The sequence below is a fragment of the Vulpes lagopus genome, chromosome 23 (genome assembly GCF_018345385.1).
Source record: "Vulpes lagopus strain Blue_001 chromosome 23, ASM1834538v1, whole genome shotgun sequence".
In the NCBI taxonomy this organism is placed as follows: Eukaryota; Metazoa; Chordata; class Mammalia; order Carnivora; family Canidae; genus Vulpes; species Vulpes lagopus.
The window spans coordinates 13545292-13565060 of NC_054846.1; the positions used below are offsets into that span (position 1 = coordinate 13545292).

Below are 19769 nucleotides of genomic sequence, written 5' to 3' on the forward strand. Positions count from 1 at the left end.
CTGGGGGCACCTGGGTGGCTCAGTGGTTGAGTGTCTGTCTTTTGCTCAGGGCATGATCTCTGGGTTCTGGGATCAAGTCACACTTCAGGCTTCCTGCAGGGAGCCTGCTTCCCCCTCTGCCTATGTCTCTGCCTCCTCTGTGTGCTTCTCATGAATAAATAAATAAAATCTTTAAAAAAAAAGTTGTATTCTGCTAATAAAAACAAGTACATTTCTCATTGGAATAAAACTCATGAATTATTAATCCTTACAAAAGGTTAGAGATGTTCAAATAAGAAACTCAAAAATTAAAACTAGGTCTAATGGACTTGAATACTGAAGATTAAACTCTCAGTTCTGTTAAAAAAAAAAAAAAAAAGGATTTGACACCGAGAAAAGATAACAGAAGTACCTACTAGCTAAGACTGAGCATTAAATGAGCTAATACATACATAAATCATGTAGAACAATATCTGGCATATAGTAAACCCCCAATCTGTATTAACTATTATAATTAACAGGGTCTATTGAGTGCAGCATTGCTGATAACACTGCTACAACACTTCCTCAGACCCTATACCCGGGCTACCTCTTTCCATACTGTGGGGTTTTCTCTGGATCACAGACCCTCTAAAGATCCCATTTAAAAGACATAGCAAGAGATCATGGAGAAACAGACATAGTTATGGCCTCCCCATGTACATGCAAAGGTGAGCCCCACCTAGAGCTGCCTCCTTCTGGCCTGTTGGTACATGTCCTTGGCTTGAAAACAAAATAAGTATGTATATGTTCATATATACAAAACATAAATTATATACATAAAATATATAGAACTTTCAGCTCTACCTCTTCTTAAAAAAGATTTTATGAGAGAGAGAGTAGGCACAGCTGTATGCATGAGCAGGGGGAGGGGCAAACAGGGAGGGAGAGGGACAAGTAGATTTCTCCCTGAGTGTAGAGCCTGACACAAGCTTCACCATCTTAATTCCACAACTCTTGAGATTATGACCTGAGCCAAAAGCAAGAGTCAGATCCTCAACCTACTGAGCTACCCACGTGCCCCACAGCTCTCTATCTTTTATTTGTTTTGTGATAAAAATTACCTGACCTCTCCTGGCTTCAGTTTCCTCATCTATAAAATGGGGATAACATTTCTTCTAGTGTTGGGTTAGATAAATTATTAAACATAATGGTTATAAAGAACCCAGCCCTTTACACTCAACTGCAGCTATTACACGATTGATTAGCTTCCCAAATATTAGATTAGTTCGTCTATCTAGTGACTCAGAATTGAATCTCAGTATTATGAAATAATATTGTCATCTCTAGCCAAACTTTCTTTTTCAAGATTCTAGATATTATCACATAACTTAATGCTCTAAATTATCTAACTCTTTAAGTTAGAAGTCCGTAGGTAAGGGATTTCTATACCTTTTGGCTTCAGGTGAGGGGAAAAAAAAAAGACATCAAAGAAGTCACTTAAGACATAAATTCTTAGGAATGCTTTGCTGAATACTTATAGAGATATGGTAGAGATGTAATTTAATAATTATTCTAAAATTCTTAATTTCTAAAACTCACAATTTATATTAAGGATTTAGGTAAAAGTAGATCATGAATCCAGTCAAGCAAGTTACTATTTGTTCAAGACATTTGGAGAATAGGTAGGAGATTTTCAGTAGGTATCTGAATTTGCTTTTTACCCAAGCTTACATACACAGAGCTATGATTTTTTTTCTAGACTCAGGCAAGCTGAGTACTTTCCTTTTCCTTTCCCCTAACCAAGTTCCCTTCTCCTGAAACCTCTAGCTGACATCTCTAGTCATCTGGGCCTTCTTAAAAATTACATGAAATATCTTAAAAGAACATCAATTCCAATTTTATTAAGAGTTAAGCAAATCAGAAATGTAACAAATTATATCTTAGAATATTATTGCCATTCTCTTCCTCCATACTCCAATAGTTATTTAAAATAATCTTACATGGAGTTCTAGTGACTTCAAACTCAGGTCAGCAAATGCATCTCCAAGTTGCCTTTGAGTATGCACCATCTGGAAAAGCTGGGTTGACAATGTCTGAGCCAGTCTTAAGATATTTTCGTATTTTTTCTTGTTATCTCTTAATATATCAATCTGAGCTTCAAGTTCAAGGTCCACAGTTCTTGATCCACGGCCTAGCTTCTCAGAGATAATTTGTCGAGTGCACTAAAAGTGGAAAGATGCACTTTGTTTAGGAAGAAAAAAAAAAAGAACAAAAGAGAAAGGAATAATATAGCAATCCAAAGTACAAATGTATTTGGCATATACCATTTTTGGCTTCAGACAAACTACCCCTAAAAAACTGAAAATTGTCAGCTCACTTAGAAGTTTATCAAGATTCAAAACAAAATTACTAGACATCTCCAATGACTATTACTAATCAGAGGACGTTTAAAGACTTAGCTAATTTATCTATTTCTAGATGAACTCCCTCACATAATCAAATTTCAGGCTTATCAACTTGACTAGATTATTTACAACAACTGAGATACTTGGCATTGATTTAAGATTAGCGGGCTGTAATATCGAAATAATAAGCACACCAAAATTCTATTCTCCTGTTGGTTTCAAATATTTTTTTTCCTTCTATCTTCCTCTTAAGTAATTGTGTGTATGTGTGTGAATAGGAGGAATGAAGGGAAGAAAGGAAGGAGAAACAGGTAAGAGGAGGAGGTGGGGAAGGGTGCAGAGAGAGGAAGGGGAAGAAGGGAAGAGAGAGGAGGGAAGAAGAAAGAAGAGAAAGAGGTAGAGATTAGACATTCCTGAATTCTTTTACTTCTGTCCGGAAGGAATGGTATTAAATTATGCTATTCTGTCTTGCCCCAGAAATAATGATAAGGGAAATTTCTGTTAGCAGTAAAAAGTTATAAAAAACTTCATTACTTAATATGTTTTGAGAGTAACCATATAGGGCATTAATATACTCTTCATCATTTAAAGTTAACAAAAAAATTTTTTAACAAAAATATTCTTAAAAAGTAATACATAAATATTATAATTTAAAAAATTTGGGGATGCCTGGGTGGCTCAGCAGTTGAGCGTCTGCCTTTATTTAGCTCAGGGCATGATCCCCCTGGTCCTGGGATCGAGTCCCGCATCAGGCTCCTGCAGGGAGCCTACTTCTCCCTCTGCCTCAGTCTCTGCCTCTCTCTGTGTTTCTCATGAATATATAAAATAAAATAAAAAATAAAATTTGAAAATTTGCTCTTTTATCTTTTCTTTCATAGTTTTGATTACACAATTGATATCTATTCCAAAGTTTAAAATAATGAATGAAATAAAAGGTGAATTTCCTCTTCTTTCCTTTAATACCACTAAATAACAGAAAACTACTATTAATAGTTTGATGGATAGTCTAGACTCTTCTTTAAACCTCTAAACTCACATATAGGGCAGCCCCAGTGGTGCAGAGGTTTAGTGCCGCCTGCAGCCCCAGGCGTGATCCTGGAGACCCTGGATCGAGTCCCACGTCAGGCTCTCTGCATGGTGCCTGCTTCTGCCCTCTGCCTGTGTCTCTGCCTCTCTCTTTCTCTCTCTCTCTGTGTCTCTATGAATAAATAAAATCTTTAAAAACAAAATAAATAAAAATAAACTCACATATATAATATTATTCAAGTAAAAATGAGACCGGATTATGCTATACATAATATCCTGAGTATTTTTCCTATGACAAAATATCTTGAGATTTTTCCTTGTCAATACATATAAATCTTTATTTATTCTTCTAATGCTAGTACATCAAATTCATATACTACTCATGTTTTTCTATTAAGAACTAAAATGAATTCCCTGACACATTCTCTATTTTCATCAATTAAGGATCTTTGTGAGTAAATACTTAAAAATAAAGTTCCTTTTTTTAAAAGGTAGAGAAATTAACTATATAGAAAATGACAGGAAAGGTGAGAGGCTAAACTCACAGAAGAGAGATAAAACTATTCCTATGGAAAACATACAAACATATACACTCTTAGGAGATGAAAATCACATCAGGAAAAAAGCTTAACTGAAGGACTTTGTAATTTTAATGAGGAAAACATCAGCAAGAAATAATATCTGAAATGGTAACAAGATAAAGGAGATATGCCACTTCTCATCCACACCAAGACTTTCCCTCTGCAATATTATCAGAGATTTACTCCATCAGAGATTTACTCCATCTGAACGCCAAAGCATATGGTACCTTTCATAGCAACCCAGATAAAATAGTCTGTTGCAAGTCAAGAGGCTAGAATTCACTGAAGAAGCTTGACAGACTAAGTAAAATGAAAGAAATGCCTACCGTTGTCTAAGTGGCCATTTGTTCCCAGAAATAATGGGTACAAGCAGACAGCATGGTCAAAGGTTAAATGAGGAAATGTTTTTTGTTTCCAGGAAGCCAAAGTAGTAAGCAGCATAAGGCAACAGTGATTATGAAGCATATTAAAAACTTGATGCTGGAAACAAGCGTTGAAACGGGCCTTTCCAACCTTGTATTCCAATATAGGTAATGTACAATTCTAAGGACAATCTATGTAATCTGGAAGTGAGAGTCTCCAGAATGCCTACTTTGCTGAAAATGCAGATGACTTACAATGAGCTGGAAGTCCTATTCAGTATTCTATACTTACAAATTAAGAATCTATTTTGAAGATAAGACAAATGGAGCAAGGTTAAAGGGACAGGAAGAAGCAAAAGTAAATTACTACTCTATGTAGATCTCTTACTCGGGGAGGGTGGATGTAATAAAGTGATAAACACTGTAGAAAAAACTATGAATCACCATCGTACAGGTCATGAGTTTATAAGATAGTCACTGTGTACTCTGAGTATTTAAATAGTACCAAGAACTTTTTCTGTAATACCAAAAAGTGAACAAAAAAACACTTAAGTACAAGAAAAAGGATAATTTCATGGCAAAAGCTGATAGATGAAAGAGTTATGAAGAGTGAAGGATAGGAAAGAAGGGAGCATAAAAGAAAATACTAGAAATTGAATGAGGGGAATAGGTCAATCATAAATGAATAAGGCATTAGGATAAGAAAAACGGAATGAAAATTTAAAGATATTGGCTTAAAAGCAACAAAGATTAGTTTGATAAGGTGTGAATACTGATGGCAAATTCTCAAACATTTAAAAAAAATATTTAATGTTTGGGAGACATGTCAAACAGCTCTGAATGCTGAAACTGAGATTATTCTCTCTCTTTTTTTTTTTTTTAAAGATTTTTAATTTATTTATTCATAGAGACACACACAGAGAGAGAGAGAGAGAGAGAGAGGCAGAGACACAGGCAGAGGGAGAAGCAGGCACCATGCAGAGAGCCTGACGTGGGACTCGATCCAGGGTCTCCAGGATCACGCCTGGGGCTGCAGGTGGCACTAAACTGCTGCGCCACCGGGGCTGCCCTGAGATTATTCTTAAATAAAATAATAGGATGGACTTCTAAAAGTACTGTATTCTTTTTTCTTTTTTTTATTTAACTTTTTTATTTTTAAATAATCTCTATACCCAACATGGGGCTCAAACTTACAACCCAGAGATCAAGAGTTGCAAATTCCACTGAGTCAGCCAGGTACCCCTACTGTATTCTTTTTAAAAAATTTGAGGGGATCCCTGAGTGACTCGTTTAGCACCTGACTTTGGCCCAGGGCGTGATCCTGGAGTCTCGGGATTGAGTCCCACATCGGGCTCCCTGCATGGAGCCTGCTTTTCCCTCTGCCTGTATCTCTGCCTCTCTCTCTGTGTGTCTCTCATGAATAAATAAATAAAATCTTTAAAAAAATTATTTGATTTTTAGGGGTGCCTCATTGGCACCCCTAAGAATACTTACTTATATATCAGAGCCTGAACTTAAAATTGTTCCCATTATATATTTGGTTTAAATCACCAGCCTGTTCTTAGAACCAAAATTAACAACCAATAAAGAAGTACTAAATAGTCTCTGTGAGGAAAAGCCTTTAAGTGACTGATGTATTACAAATAACTCAAGCCACAAATCCACTTAGTACCTTTGAATCTTAACAGGCACAAGACAGTAGAATTTAAAGAACAGTTAAGTGGATGAAAACCCTAGCTGTTCAAGTCAGAGCAGCGGCCATAACACTCTCTGTTTTGTGAATTGTTTGTGGCTGTAGTGGTGTGTAAATCAGAAATTGTTTATACAGAGCCCATAACTCTTAAGAGTAATACAGCAGTCAATTTATTCTTTCAATTAATACTTTAAAAATATGACCTGAAATCATCTACAAAAGTATAGGTTTTCTTAAGATGATAAAAGTGTCCTGAAACATGCTCATGAATCTTCCCAAAAATTATTTAGTGTTAATTGTTAGAGAACAGAAACAGAGATTAAAGGCAGAAAACCATGCAGGAACTGAAGTCCAAGAAAAAGATCAAAGTTGTAGCTAATATCAAGTCGCTCAACAATAAAATGGGTAATAAGTACAGTTCTAAATTAACCAAATCAAAATCTATACTTGAAGGATTATTCAAATGATAATGAATGCCCTACATAGCTCACAGTTTGGAATGAAAAGGTAAAAAAGCCACAAGAATGCAGTCAAGGGGACCCAATAAGGTTATTATACTTTGAGCTTCTTTAAGTTAAGAAGCCTATGCCAGCCCAGGCACATTGGCTACAAACTCCATTAAAATCATAAAGTTAGAATGTTCTTTTTCTCTTCTGTTTATACGTATTTTAAGTATAAAAATAATTTTAAAAATTTTAAAAAAGATTTATTTATTTGAGAGAGAGAAAGGAGGAAAGAGAGCATGCATGGTGGGAGAAGGGGCAGAAGGACGGGAGAGAGAGAAGCCTCAAACCAACTCCTTGCTGAGTGAAGAGCCTGACACAGGGCCCAATCTCAGGACCCAAGATCATGACCTGAGCCAAAATCAATAGCTGGCCACACAACCAACTGAGCCACCCAGGCATGCCTAATTTTTTTTTAAAGTAAACTCTAGGTCCAACATAGGGCCTGAACTCTCCACTCCAAGATCAAGGGTTGCATGCTCTGCTGAGCCAGCCAGGTACCCCTCTCTTCTGATTTAGGCTGTAATATTCTGATTTAAGTTTTGATGAAAAACATTTTCAGTTAAAAATAATCATTCTGAGAAGAACAGTAATTCCTTCATATAGCATTATGCCATGTGTACAACATTTTAAATGCTGGTCAATTTCATTAACACAAACCATTCATTCACTCATTCATTTATTTATTTTTAATCTCCAATGTTTATAATATGAGGGCCAGGGCTTTCTCCCCAACTCAAGTTTATAAATTTTCGATTGGCTTGTGAAGCCAAGAAGGATATTTCTTCTTTTTTTTGGTGGGTGGGTGGGGGATACTTCTTGTCTAATTTGGTTTCTGGGAAAACTTCATTTAGGTCCTCAGTGGTCATCTGATCAAATGGAATTATGTTCTTCATCTTCTTCAGCTCTTTTTCATATTCTTCAATTCTGGCCTTTGAGAGAGAAAAACTCAGCACAGCTTTTCAGATCTTTTTTTTCCTCAGTATCCACCTGGACAGTGTATTTATCCTCTGACACAGGAACCTTCAGGGCATTAAACTTCTCAAAGTCATCTACCAAGCCAACCTTTGCCACATTGGCCTTGTAGTAAGCCCAGTCCATAGCAGGTGGTTTCTCAGGAAGAGTAGTCAACTTGGAGGTAAGTATCTCATTCCAGGATTTCAGGGAGTTGACGATGGCCTTCTGGTTTCGGGGTATGATCTCCCCAAAAGCTACCCAGTCAACGGTTTTTAGAGCAAGTTTTCGCCCAGGCATCTTGAGATCCTCCACTGATCCTGGCAGCCCACAGTCCACAGCAGCAAGAACACAAACTTTTAAAAAGGCTCAATGTGGTATGTTAATATAAAAGATAAATATGGAATCCTAAGGATTCAACTCAGATTATTGTAGAAGACAAAAAAACAGGAAACAGATAAAAAGCATATATATATATAAAAAAAAACCAAAAAAACAATAACAAAAAAAAACAGGAAACCATAAACTAAAGGACACAAGAGAAGAAGATTCAAATGAAGAAAATCTTGAATTTTGTAATTTGGAATTACTGCAACTTGGTTCAGAAATAAGACATGCATTTTTTTTAAGGTGATAGTTATTTTTATTAGTTAAATTGATTAATTTTTTAAAAAGACTTTATTTATTAGAGAGAGAGAGAAAGAAAATGAGTAGGGGAAGAGGGAAAGAGAAGCAGATTCCCTGCTGAACATGGAGCCCAATGCGGGGCTCAATCCCAGGACCCTGAGATCATGACCTGAGCCTAAGGCAGACGCTTAACTGACTGAGCCACTCACGTGCCCCTAATTTTTTTTTTTTTAAAGTAATCTACAGCCAATGTTGTGTCGAACTCATGGCCCTAAGATCAAGAGTTGCATGTTCTACCAACTGAGCCAGCCAGGTACCACTAAGGCTTGTATTCTTTAGGTTTCATTGTGTGGTCATAGAATGTTACTAGATAGAAGCAAATTTCATGAATAAATGAACAAAGGAATGGCAGAACAAATAAATTTAATAAATAAATGAATGAAGCTCAGTTTGGTATGAAAGACACATAAGTGAAATGAAAGGAAGCAAAAAGAAGAATTCTAAGCAATAGGTAAATACAGTCTCATGAACAAAGTTATAGACATGTGAGAAAGCACAATTTAGGAAATCTCTGGAGAATTTGGTTGGATCACTGGATTCAAGGGTGGGAGAGAGGAGCAACAGGGGATAAAGTTGGGAAGGTAGATGGGTCAGATCTATGCCATTCTAAAGACAATGCGATCAACTGAACAAATTCAAGCAAGAAAGAACCATTTTAGGCAGTGTAGAAAATGTAGTCTAACAGATTTTGTCAAGAAGCTATTTCAGTAATGTGAGAGTAACAAAGATATGGACTATGGTTGTGAAAGCTGGAATGGAGAAAAAAGGGATAAAGTCAAACAATATTAAGGAGGCAGAGTCCATTTAATGACAACAGATATGTGGCATCAATGAGAAGGTGAAGTAGAAATTTGAATATCTGGGTGAACTGTTGTGATACAAGAATACAAAATGAGAAACAATATATAGAATAAGAGAATCCCCCCAAAAAAGAGAATCCACATCCTTCCACATCCTTGATAACAAAAGGAGCAATAATTAAATACAATGTTCTAAATGAGAACAGTTTATGCTGGCATCAATTTTTGACAACTATAACTGGCACTTCTCAGGGCTATACTAGCATGAGGTAAATAATTTTTGGAAAGATTCATGAGCACGTTTCAGGGCATTTTTATTATCTTAAGAAAACCTGTACTTTTGTAGATTACTTCAGATCATATTTTAAAAGTATTAATTGAAAGAATAAAATTCACTTCTGTATTACTCTTGAGAAGACATAAAGAGACATGGGCTCTGTATAAAAAATATAAACAATTTCTGACTTACAAACCACTACAGCCACAAACAATTCACAAATATAAAGTGTATCATGGCCAATGCTCTAACTTGAGCAACTAAGGTTTTCTTCCACTTAACTGTTATTAAAACTAATTTTTTTAAAATAATTATTTATTTATTTATTTATATTTATGATAGTCACAGACAGAGAGAGAGAGGCAGAGACACAGGCAGAGGGAGAAGCAGGCTCCATGCACCGGGAGCCTGATGTGGGATTCGATCTCGGGTCTCCAGGATCGCGCCCTGGGCCAAAGGCAGGCGCCAAACCGTTGCGCCACCCAGGGATCCCTAAAACTAATTTTTAAAAAGATTATTTATTTGAGAGAGAGAATGAGTGAGCATGAAAATAAGCAGGGGAGGGGCAGAGGGAGAAAAAAAGAGAACTTCAAGCTGACTGTGCACTGAGCACGTAGCCCAATGAGGGGCTTGATCTCATCATGCTGAGATCATGACCTGAGCTGAAATCAAGAGTCAGCCACTTAATTGACTAAGCCACCCAAGTGCCCCTAACTGTTCTTTTTTTTTTTTTTAATTTTATTTATTTATTCATAAGAGACACAGAGAGACAGAGACAGAGACATAGGCAGAGGGAGAAGCAGGCTCCATGCAGGGAGCCTGATGTGGTACTCGATCCCCAGACCTGGAATCACGCCCTGAGCCAAAGGCAGACACTCAACCTCTGAGCCACCCAGGTGTCCCCCCCAACTGTTCTTTAAATTCTACTGTCTTGTCCCTGTTAGGATTCAAAGGTACTAAGTGGATTTGTGGCTTGAGCTATTTCTAATACATCAAATATACTACAGAGTCAATAATTTGCTTATTTGTTTTACAGAGGCCACACACACAAAAAAATAGCTGCCAATTACTCTGATGCAATGAAACTAACAACAATAAATTTTTGAAGTCCAACTCATTTGTCAGCGTAGTACTGTCTGTACAGTTAATGCTTAGGTATTACAATAAGATCAGAGAATTCTAATTCTGAAAAATGAATATACTTCTTTGACATTTTCCTGTTATAAAGCATCAAAAACAGGAGGTAGGGACAGATAGGTCTATAGCAGTTCTACAAGTAAACGTGTTCCAAGGCAATATGATTCTTCTTCAATTATGTGCTATCAATTAATAAGCATTCCTGTAGCTTTTTTTTACTCTTTTGCTACTGACTTTTTAAACTACATTTATATAAAGCTCAAGAAAACAAAATACTTAATTTTCTAATTGTATTTTTTATGTTTATGTGGTATTCTCTCCTATATATTTATATAATTGCAAATAATAATTTGAATAACATACAAATGAAAATTCTTAGAGCCAGTTAGGGTGGAAACATTAAAAATAAAATACAAACCTTGTAGGTGTTTAGACTCCATTTTCTAACAAGCTCTAACTTTTCCATTGCAGGATTTTTTACTTCATCTGCTAGAATAACTGGTCCACTTTTGGTCTGTGTTCTCTGGACACCTGCATGATCATAACAAAAAACAAAACAAAAACTAGATAAAGACAAGTAGGGGAAAAAAACCAAACCATTGATTCTGTTCAAATTAAACTACTTATGCACTACTTATGCCTGGTGGCTCAGTTGGTTAAGCATCTGCCTTTGGCTCAGATCATGATTCCAGGGTCCTAGGATCAAGCCCCACTTCAGGGCTCCCTGCTCAGTGGGGAGCCTGCTTCTCCCTCTGACTCTGCCTGTCTCTCCTCCTGTTTTGCCTCTCTGTCAAATGAGTAAATAAAATCTTAAAAAACAAAAACTCCCCAAAAACTCCAAATTAAACTACTTATGCAAGTGAAAGACTACAACTTACTGGATCACTGAGGACAATTTCTACATACTTAAAAAATATTTCTGCCCACCCAACACAAATGTTATGTGGTTTGACTGTCATCTTAAAAAAAGAAAATGCTGCAACCAGGTTGCCTTCTTTTCCAAATAAGATTTTTACTTCTATCAAACAAATTTTCCACAATTAATCATATAACCTAATGAACCTAAAAAAACTGTGTCAGTAAAAATCTGGCAAGGTTATGTACTCTTCACAGTGATCTCCTTTCATCATACGATGTAGAACAGAGCAACAACAGAGGTTACTATAATTTTGGAGGATTTAAAAATATAATTCAAATTTCAAAGTCATTAAAATAAATATTCAACCAGAAGTATGAAAGGCTAGGCTAAAACAAGACCTACATTGTATTTCCTTGTTTCCTCAAGAGACCACCCACCCTCCTGCAAAAAGCCATAATTAATAAGGGCAGTATAAAGCCCTGACAGTGCATTGCTCCAACAATTAAGAAATTGTGATGTAAAAGCAACTCTACACTTACAGAGTTTCTATAGTAAAATATTTTTCATAGGAGAAAATAGTTAAATGCTTATGATACTACTGACTTATAACAAAAACTATATAATGATTAAAAAAAAAAACAATAAAAGAGAAGAGAAAAATCTCTAAAAAAATGGTTTTTAAAGTCAGAGCAAAAACTTATTTTCTCATTCCTACAGTCAGATCAGCTTTTGCCACAACTTTACCACTACATAAGATAAAAAACCGTATATAAAGTAAAAAACATTTAAGATTTAAAAAATTCTCATCGAAACAAAATACAGAATGTTAACACTTCATGTTAAAAGAAATAGATAGTTCAGCTTTTTCCTGTTTTATTGTCCTGCAATATTAAAGCATAGAGGGAATTCAATGTAAAGAAATGTATTTTCCCCAATATTTTTCATTGGGCATAACTGGTAAATTATATATCGTTTTGTTGCAATTTGCAAGCTATCTGTAAGCTGTGGCTGAAAGTAGGAAGATACAACATTTTCCACTTGACCCATTCCAAATAATGAACAACCCAATTGTTGAAGGCTCCTTTTTTAACTGAAAACAGACAGAGAGCAGAGCTGCAAAGCTGAGAGGCTCATGTAAGTGAATATATATTTTCCAGAGTAAAGAAAGCATGATTTAAAATGAATCCAATCTTACAATGTTTTTTAATCTTAAAGTGAAATAAATTTCAGGTTTAAGATATATAGTTAATAGCTCTGAAAAGCCAGAAAGATAGGTATGGCTAGAAATATTATTTTCATTATTGTTAAAAAAAGAAAGAAGCAGCCACCAAAAGACAAAGCCATATTACCCACACCTAGGAATATAAAAGTAAGGGATTATGAAACTAAGCAAATTGGTTTAGTTTCAGAAGTAGCAAGGGTTTTATCCAATCAGTGCAGTGAATACCTGCAGGAACAATTAAATCACTTCCTTGTTGAGCCAGTCGACTAGCTGCAACCCTGCTGGGAGACATAACAGATGGCAATGGTGGTGCTGGGGAACCTGGAAAGGGTAGACATTTAACTATGAAAATCCTTTTCCTCCTCCACATATTGCACGTTTTGAATATCAGTTTACTGATATCTCCCTTAAAATATTCAAAAACTAGGATTCAAAACTTTAATATATTTGCTTTCTTGCAGGAATGGACTAAAAATAAATGGATGCTACTCAGGCAGAGTTCTTGTAGAAACTTTTCATGAACTGTTGAAACCAAACAAAACACATTAACTATAAGAAGAAACTTGGCAAGAACACGTCTAAACAGGACTTTACCTGGACTCTATTTCCAAACCAATTAAGAGAATGTGATTCAAACTCCATAGTTGAACAATTTGAAGCTTAAGTAAATATTTTATAACCTGCTTCTTCTACATTCAAAGGAAAGCTCCTTAAGTAAACAAAGGTATGTAATAATGTATCAAAATTATAATTAAAATCCACAAAAATGTGAATGAGTCACAACCTTTACGGGAATTGTAGTCTAAAATTTCACATCACAAACCCAATAGCACATAGTATAGATCACTGCTATTCATAGTGCAGATGCAAGGAACCCACATCAAGTATTTGACCTGAGAGCTCATTAAAAATGCAAAAACTCAAGCCCTGCCCTGGACCCAGTGAACTAGAACCTGCATTTTCACAAAGATCCTTGGGTGATTTGTCTGTATTCTGAAGTTTGGAAGTCCTGAGGTAGAGTTCTATTCTAATTAATCATAAGAACGGAACTCTTAAAATATACCTGGGACACTCCACAAGATCTACTGATCATCAGTGGGTATCTGTAGGGTGGCTTTTTTTTTTTAATTACAGTTTTACATTTTTTATTGAATTATTTTTATTTATTAAACAAAATATCTGTATATATTTAAGATGTACAATGTGATATTTTGATATATGTATATACTGTGAAATGATTGCCACAAACTAATATATCCAGCACTACTTTTGGTTACTTTTCTGTGGTTATTTGAGCTCTATTTTATTAGTAAATTTCAAGTATATAATACAGTATTAACTCTAGTTACATGCTGTTCATTAGGCATCTGTAGTTTTTTAAAAAGCCACTCAGATTACTGTCAAATACAACTAAGTTTGAGAATCAAAGGAAAAAAATTTTTTTTAAGACTTATTTATTTATTCATGAGAGACACAGAGAGTGAGGCAGAGACATAGGCAGAGGGAGCCTGACATGGGACTTGATCCAGGGATCATGCCTTGAGTTGAAGGCAGATGCTCAACCACTGAGCCATCCAGGTGTCCCAAAGGAAAAAAAATTTTCAATGAAACACCATTAAATTTTAAATTAACTCTGCACTTGAAATGTCATTCCACAGTCAGCTAAGAATATTTTAATGTCTGGTACTTTTATTTCAACTACACTCTCCCAGTTCCCTAGAAATCATATAATGAATCAAATTTAAAATTAAAATGTTCTAATAGGACAGAAATCAAGATCAAAGTTCTTTACTTAGAGTTTGGAATAACTGGTTATATCCCAGATATACTCAGTTCTGATGGAGAAAGTCACTAGTTTTAATAATATGAAAACCTTAATTTGAACTAGATCTAACATTAAAATCCAAACATACACTAGACCAAAATAGATTGGCACTACCTTCCAAAGTGAGATATTTATCTCTTTAAATCTGTTTAACTATAAAATTTAAAACTAGAAAGGATGACAGAAATTAACTAAGTCTGACAAACTACAAGAGAAACTAAACCCAGAGGGGTTAAGACAGCTTATCAGACTCAGATGCTCTGAATTCATATCCTAAAATCTCCATTATTAAATTCAATACAAAAAAATACCAATCCATAAGTTACTTATTGAGTTGGAAGGCATTTTAAAAGGTTATCCAATCCAATTACCATTTTATTTTATTTTATTTTATTTTTAAAAAGATTTTATTTAATTATTCATGAGAGACACAGAGAGAGAAAGAGGCAGAGACACAGGCAGAAGGAGAAGCAGGCTCCACGCGGAGAGCCCGATGTGGGACTCGATCCCAGGACTCCAGGATCATGCCCCAGGTGGAAGGCAGGCGTTAAACCGCTGAGCCACCCAGACATCCCCCAATCACCAAATCACCATTTTAAACAAAGACTATCTCTACAATCTAAGGCACAAGGGTTTCTGTTATATGAGCAAATGTTTAAAAAAAAAAAAACAAAGACAACTACTATAATTCCATTTCTTGATGATCCCAGAAACAGAGCTCTGTTGTTCTGGTTATTACTTTATTAGTCCTGCATAAGAAATAATTCAATGACACAGAGGGAGATGTGTATAATATATGTAACAAATGATACAGAATTTTCCAAACTAAAACAGCAGAAGACGTAGTACCCTGGTAACTGGGTACTTCAGCCTTTTCCTTTTCCTTTCAAGGGAAATATTATCACTTCTCTATATCTTCAACCCTTTACAAAACCCACTAATTTAGACTAAACTAGTTACTAAAATCATTCACTAATATCCAATAAAAAAATAATTCTTAAAAATCTAAAATCTTGGGCAGCCCAGGTGGCTCAATGGTTTAGCGCCTGCCTTCAGCCCAGGGCGTGATCCTGGAGACCTGGGATCGGGTCCCACGTCGGGCTCCCTGCGAGGAGCCTGCTTCTCCCTCTGCCTGTGTGTCTCTGCCTCTGTGTCTCTCATGAATAAATTAATAAAATCTTTAAAAAACAAAAACAACTACAACTTTCTAAAAAAAAAAACAACAACAAAAAAACCAACTTTCCAGACGCTTAGGTGGCTCAGCAGTTGAGCATCTGCCTTTGGCTCAGGTCATGATCCTAGAGTCCTGGGATCAAGTTCTACATAGGCTCCCTGCAAGGAGCCTGCTTCTCCCTCTGCTTATGTCTCTCTCTCTGTGTTTCTCATGAATAAATAAATAAAATCTTAAAAAAAAAAAAAGAACCACCCCCAACTTTCTAATAAATGCTTAACTAATCTGCATATGGCAGAATGATTATCTTTTTAATATACTGATCAACAATATCCTGTTAAAAAATGTTACATGAAGTCAATTCAAAGAAACATAAATTACTGCCATTATTATGAAACATATTTTTTATTTCACTTTGAAGAACTAGGATGTGAAACTAGCAAGTGAAACTCATCAGCATTTCCATGCTTATGCACAACAGTTTATAATGGTCAGTTGATTTTAATCATTGTATAATACTATACTACCTAAGGGAAAAAAGATTAAACCAAATGTCAGTTAAATAATTTCACTGAGAATGCTTAAAACATCTCAACGGTAAAAGCATTTTTTAATTCTCTATTGACATTTAAATTTGGAAACTGGTGACTGGTCCAAAAATGGTGTCACATCATGCAAAATATGCCTTTTATTCTTTAAGCACTCAGTCAACCCTTTCAAAGTTAAAGTTATCCCCTAGATAAGAATGCCAGAATGCTATATAATGACTACTAAGATATTGACACATATGCTACCTTTCTATGGTTTTATTTTTCCGAACATAAGGATGAAAAAGGTAAAAAAAAATGATGTCCCTAGGTAGCTTATTTATTTTATAGCCTAGAGTAGAGATTGTTATTCTGGATTATCCTAAATGCTTATTTGCAGGACCTATTTAGGAAAGAATATATTTCAAAATAGAAGTTGTTTTTGAATAAAGTATTGGCTATTAGTATAATAAAAATACAGAATACTATTATCTACAAGAGGGCTAAGGATTGCAAAGCAGAGATTTTTTCATTTTATGAAATTATAATGAAGTGTTAAAAATTAATATACTTCACTGAACATCAAATATAGTAACTATTTTAACTATTGCTCTGTCAAAACAATTCCTTTTTACATCCAAATGTTTACATGATTTTTTGTTTTGTTTTCATGGTTTTACTTTCATTCACATGAAAATGAAAAAACACTTGAAAAAGGTTACTAAATGCAAGGATATTGAAAGGATGCAACTTTTTCCTTTATATTAAAAATAGACCTATATATGAAATGTGTGCAGAAAAGAATTAACATAGCACATCTGTTTATCCTTAAAGGGACCAGCCTACACAACTGGCCTTTGGTTGGCATCTGGAAAGTTAAATTTTGAGAAGATTCCCTCTATTCTTGGAATGGTTAAGACTGGCTCATTATGCCTGAATGTTTATACAAACAATGTGGTTTATGCTAAGTGCCTGTTTTTCACCTGGGAGCCTGGAATGTTGGTACATGCTAGGCAGAGGGTGCCTATTCGAGCAATCTCCAATAAACACCCTGGGCACTGAGGCTCTAATGAGCTTCCCTGGTTTGCAATAATTCATACATGTTGTCATAGTCCGCTGGGGGAATTAAGCATAATTAACAACTGCCGTCTAATGTCCTGTGTGACTGCACTGGGAGAAGACCCTTTCAAGTATGCCCAGTTTACCAGGCTCCCTCAGGCATCCTTTGCTCTTGCTAACTGTGTTTGGTATACTTTCCCAGTAATAATCATCACCATGAGTATGACTATAAACTGAATCCTGTGAGTACTCACAGCAAATTACTGAATCTGAGGGTGGTCTTGGGAGACCTCTTATATGGAATGTATAATAGGAAAAATAAAAGCAATTTTTCTAATTGCTTTGAAATAGGAAATATGTATTTATACAAAACAATATTGACTTACATAATTTGTAGTTAAAAGCTAAAATAAAAAATAAAAGCTAAAATAATTTAAATTTGTATTTTTGATATAGTGTTTTAATTTTTAGTTTAGCATTTTATTTTTTACTTTAGTATTTTAAAACCAAATCAGTGAAATTCTGCTGTATTTATAGAAATAAATTACATATAAATATATACAAATAAATGTATAAATACATAATGATTTACATAAAGAAGATTACTAAAACAATTAAAATTATTTAAATTGAAGAGAAAAAAGATTATGCTTACAAAATCAGCATTTTATCACAGAATCAAAGGACTTCATTATGCTTTATTAATAAAGGTAGCTTTTGATGCATTTCTCCCATCCTCCATCCCAGCCATTTTTAAAAATAGGTGGGCTCTTACCTTGTAATGCTCCTGCTTCAATAACCCCCTCTTTGGTACTGTCAAAGCCATGAGATGTAATTTGGGTTTCTGAGAGACCAAGTCCAGCTGGTAATGAACGCTTCAAATCCTTGGCAACATTTGAATAAAAGAGAAAATCTTTGTAAAAAACTCTCACACCACATAGCAATTCAGCATGATGGTGTCCTTTTATTCCCATCTTAAACTATATTTTTCTCTACTATATAGAGAATGCTGTTGTGGCATTGTGTAATGGAATTCTATATACATTCTATAATATGTAAACAGCAACAAACTCCACAAGACTTGTTATTAAGAGGTTATGGTGTATGTTAAATACAAAATACTTCCACTATTCTAGAACTAAGCAGCAAGCAGATATAAAAATCCAATTTTCAAATTCCTAAGCTATTGATGCATCAGAAAAATCATTTTAAAGAACAGAATTAAGATGTCTATTGTGTAAAAACTGATGTCTAATACAATCATGATGAACCTGGCTAACGGTCAGTATAAACAAGTCATTCACTTGCAATATTACTTTTCCTTTGATTTCATTAGGGTGAAATAAAGGAAATTTTCTGCTATTTAGATTTATGTTAAACACTGATATTAGTCAACCCAATTGCAAATTAGCTTATAATTGGAACTTAGCTATAATAAATATAATATTCCACATTCAGTCTTATGGTTTAAATGGTTTAAAAAATATATATAGAGAGAAAGCCAAGAAACACAGATTTCCAAAAGTCCTTTCCTTCCTCTGGCTTGGATATGAGGAATTACCCAATTTTCATAATCAGCATCTATGAATGGATTCTACTGGTTTCCCACAATAATGACAAATGATGCACTGAAACAAAAATATTTCTTTGAAATCCTTTAATATGGTACCACATCACATATAATGTACAGTTACAATTCGAAAACTCAGAACACTTAAAATTTTCTAATTGGCAAAGTCTAAATTTTTTAAAAAGGTTTTATTCATTTATTTATTTGAGAAAGAGTGTACACAGGAGGAGGGACAGAGGAAGAGGAAGAGGAAGAGAGAATCTTAAGCAGACTCTGCACGGAACCTGACACAGGGTTTGATCTCATGATCCTGAAATCATGATCTGAGCCAAAATTAAGAGTCAGACACTTAACTGACTGAGCCACCCAGGCACCCTGGCAAAGTCTAAATTTAACAGATACATACTGGCAAGTGTAGAGAAGGATTTTTCTCAAGGAGCTCATTAATTTTGTCTTAGGCAATTATTTGATTGGTATGGTGGACCCTGAATTAATAACTAATGAGGTTAATTCTCATCTTATCAAACTGACTTATCAAACAGTATTTGACACAGGTAATTGTTCTCTCCTTGTACTTTAAATACTCCAGCTAACTTCAGATGCTCCTGACTTTCCTCTTACATCATCTTTTATATTCTACTATATTCTCCTTTGCTGATTTCTCATCTCCCCAACCTCCAAATTCTGGAGTGCCCCAGGGTTCAGTCAGAGGACTTTTTTCCTACAATCATTTTTTTTTTTTTAAGATTTTATTTATTCATGAGAGACACAGAGAGAGAGAGAGAGTCAGAGACATAGGCAGAGGGAGAAGCAGGCTCCATGCAGGGAGCCCGATGTAGGACCCTGGGATCATGACCTGAGCCAAAGGCAGACGCTCAAGCACTGAGCCACCCAGGTGCCCCCTACAGTCACTTCTTGAAAGATCTAATTGATTCTTAGGGCTTTAAAAACCATCTATACATTGACAACTTCCAAACTTAGGTGTCTGACCTAGGCCTCCCTCTTTAACTCCAGTATATCTGGTCACATTACTTATTATTTCAACTTGGATATTAAATTTGCATCTCAAACTTAATGTGTCCAAAACTAACTGGTTCTACAGTAAATCCACAATTCCCAACAGACAAAACAAAATAATACCACCTATGTT

General features: G+C 35.1%; 1 protein-coding gene across 7 annotated transcripts in view; it reads right to left on the reverse strand.

Moving 5' to 3' along the window:
- Positions 1-19769, reverse strand: part of ARFIP1 (ADP ribosylation factor interacting protein 1) — a 131246-nt gene that overhangs the window by 45657 nt on the left and 65820 nt on the right. For 4 of the 7 annotated variants that reach the window (XM_041738165.1, XM_041738171.1, XM_041738167.1 and 1 more), the window contains 4 exons: positions 17825-17933; positions 12693-12788; positions 10805-10917; positions 1962-2183 (listed from right to left, as the gene is read on the reverse strand). In XM_041738165.1, coding sequence (XP_041594099.1) covers positions 1962-2183; positions 10805-10917; positions 12693-12788; positions 17825-17933 — 540 coding nt within the window. The remainder of the gene's footprint in view (positions 1-1961; positions 2184-10804; positions 10918-12692; positions 12789-17824; positions 17934-19769) is intronic. The other 3 variants (XM_041738170.1, XM_041738166.1, XM_041738172.1) reach the window with 3 other exon arrangements.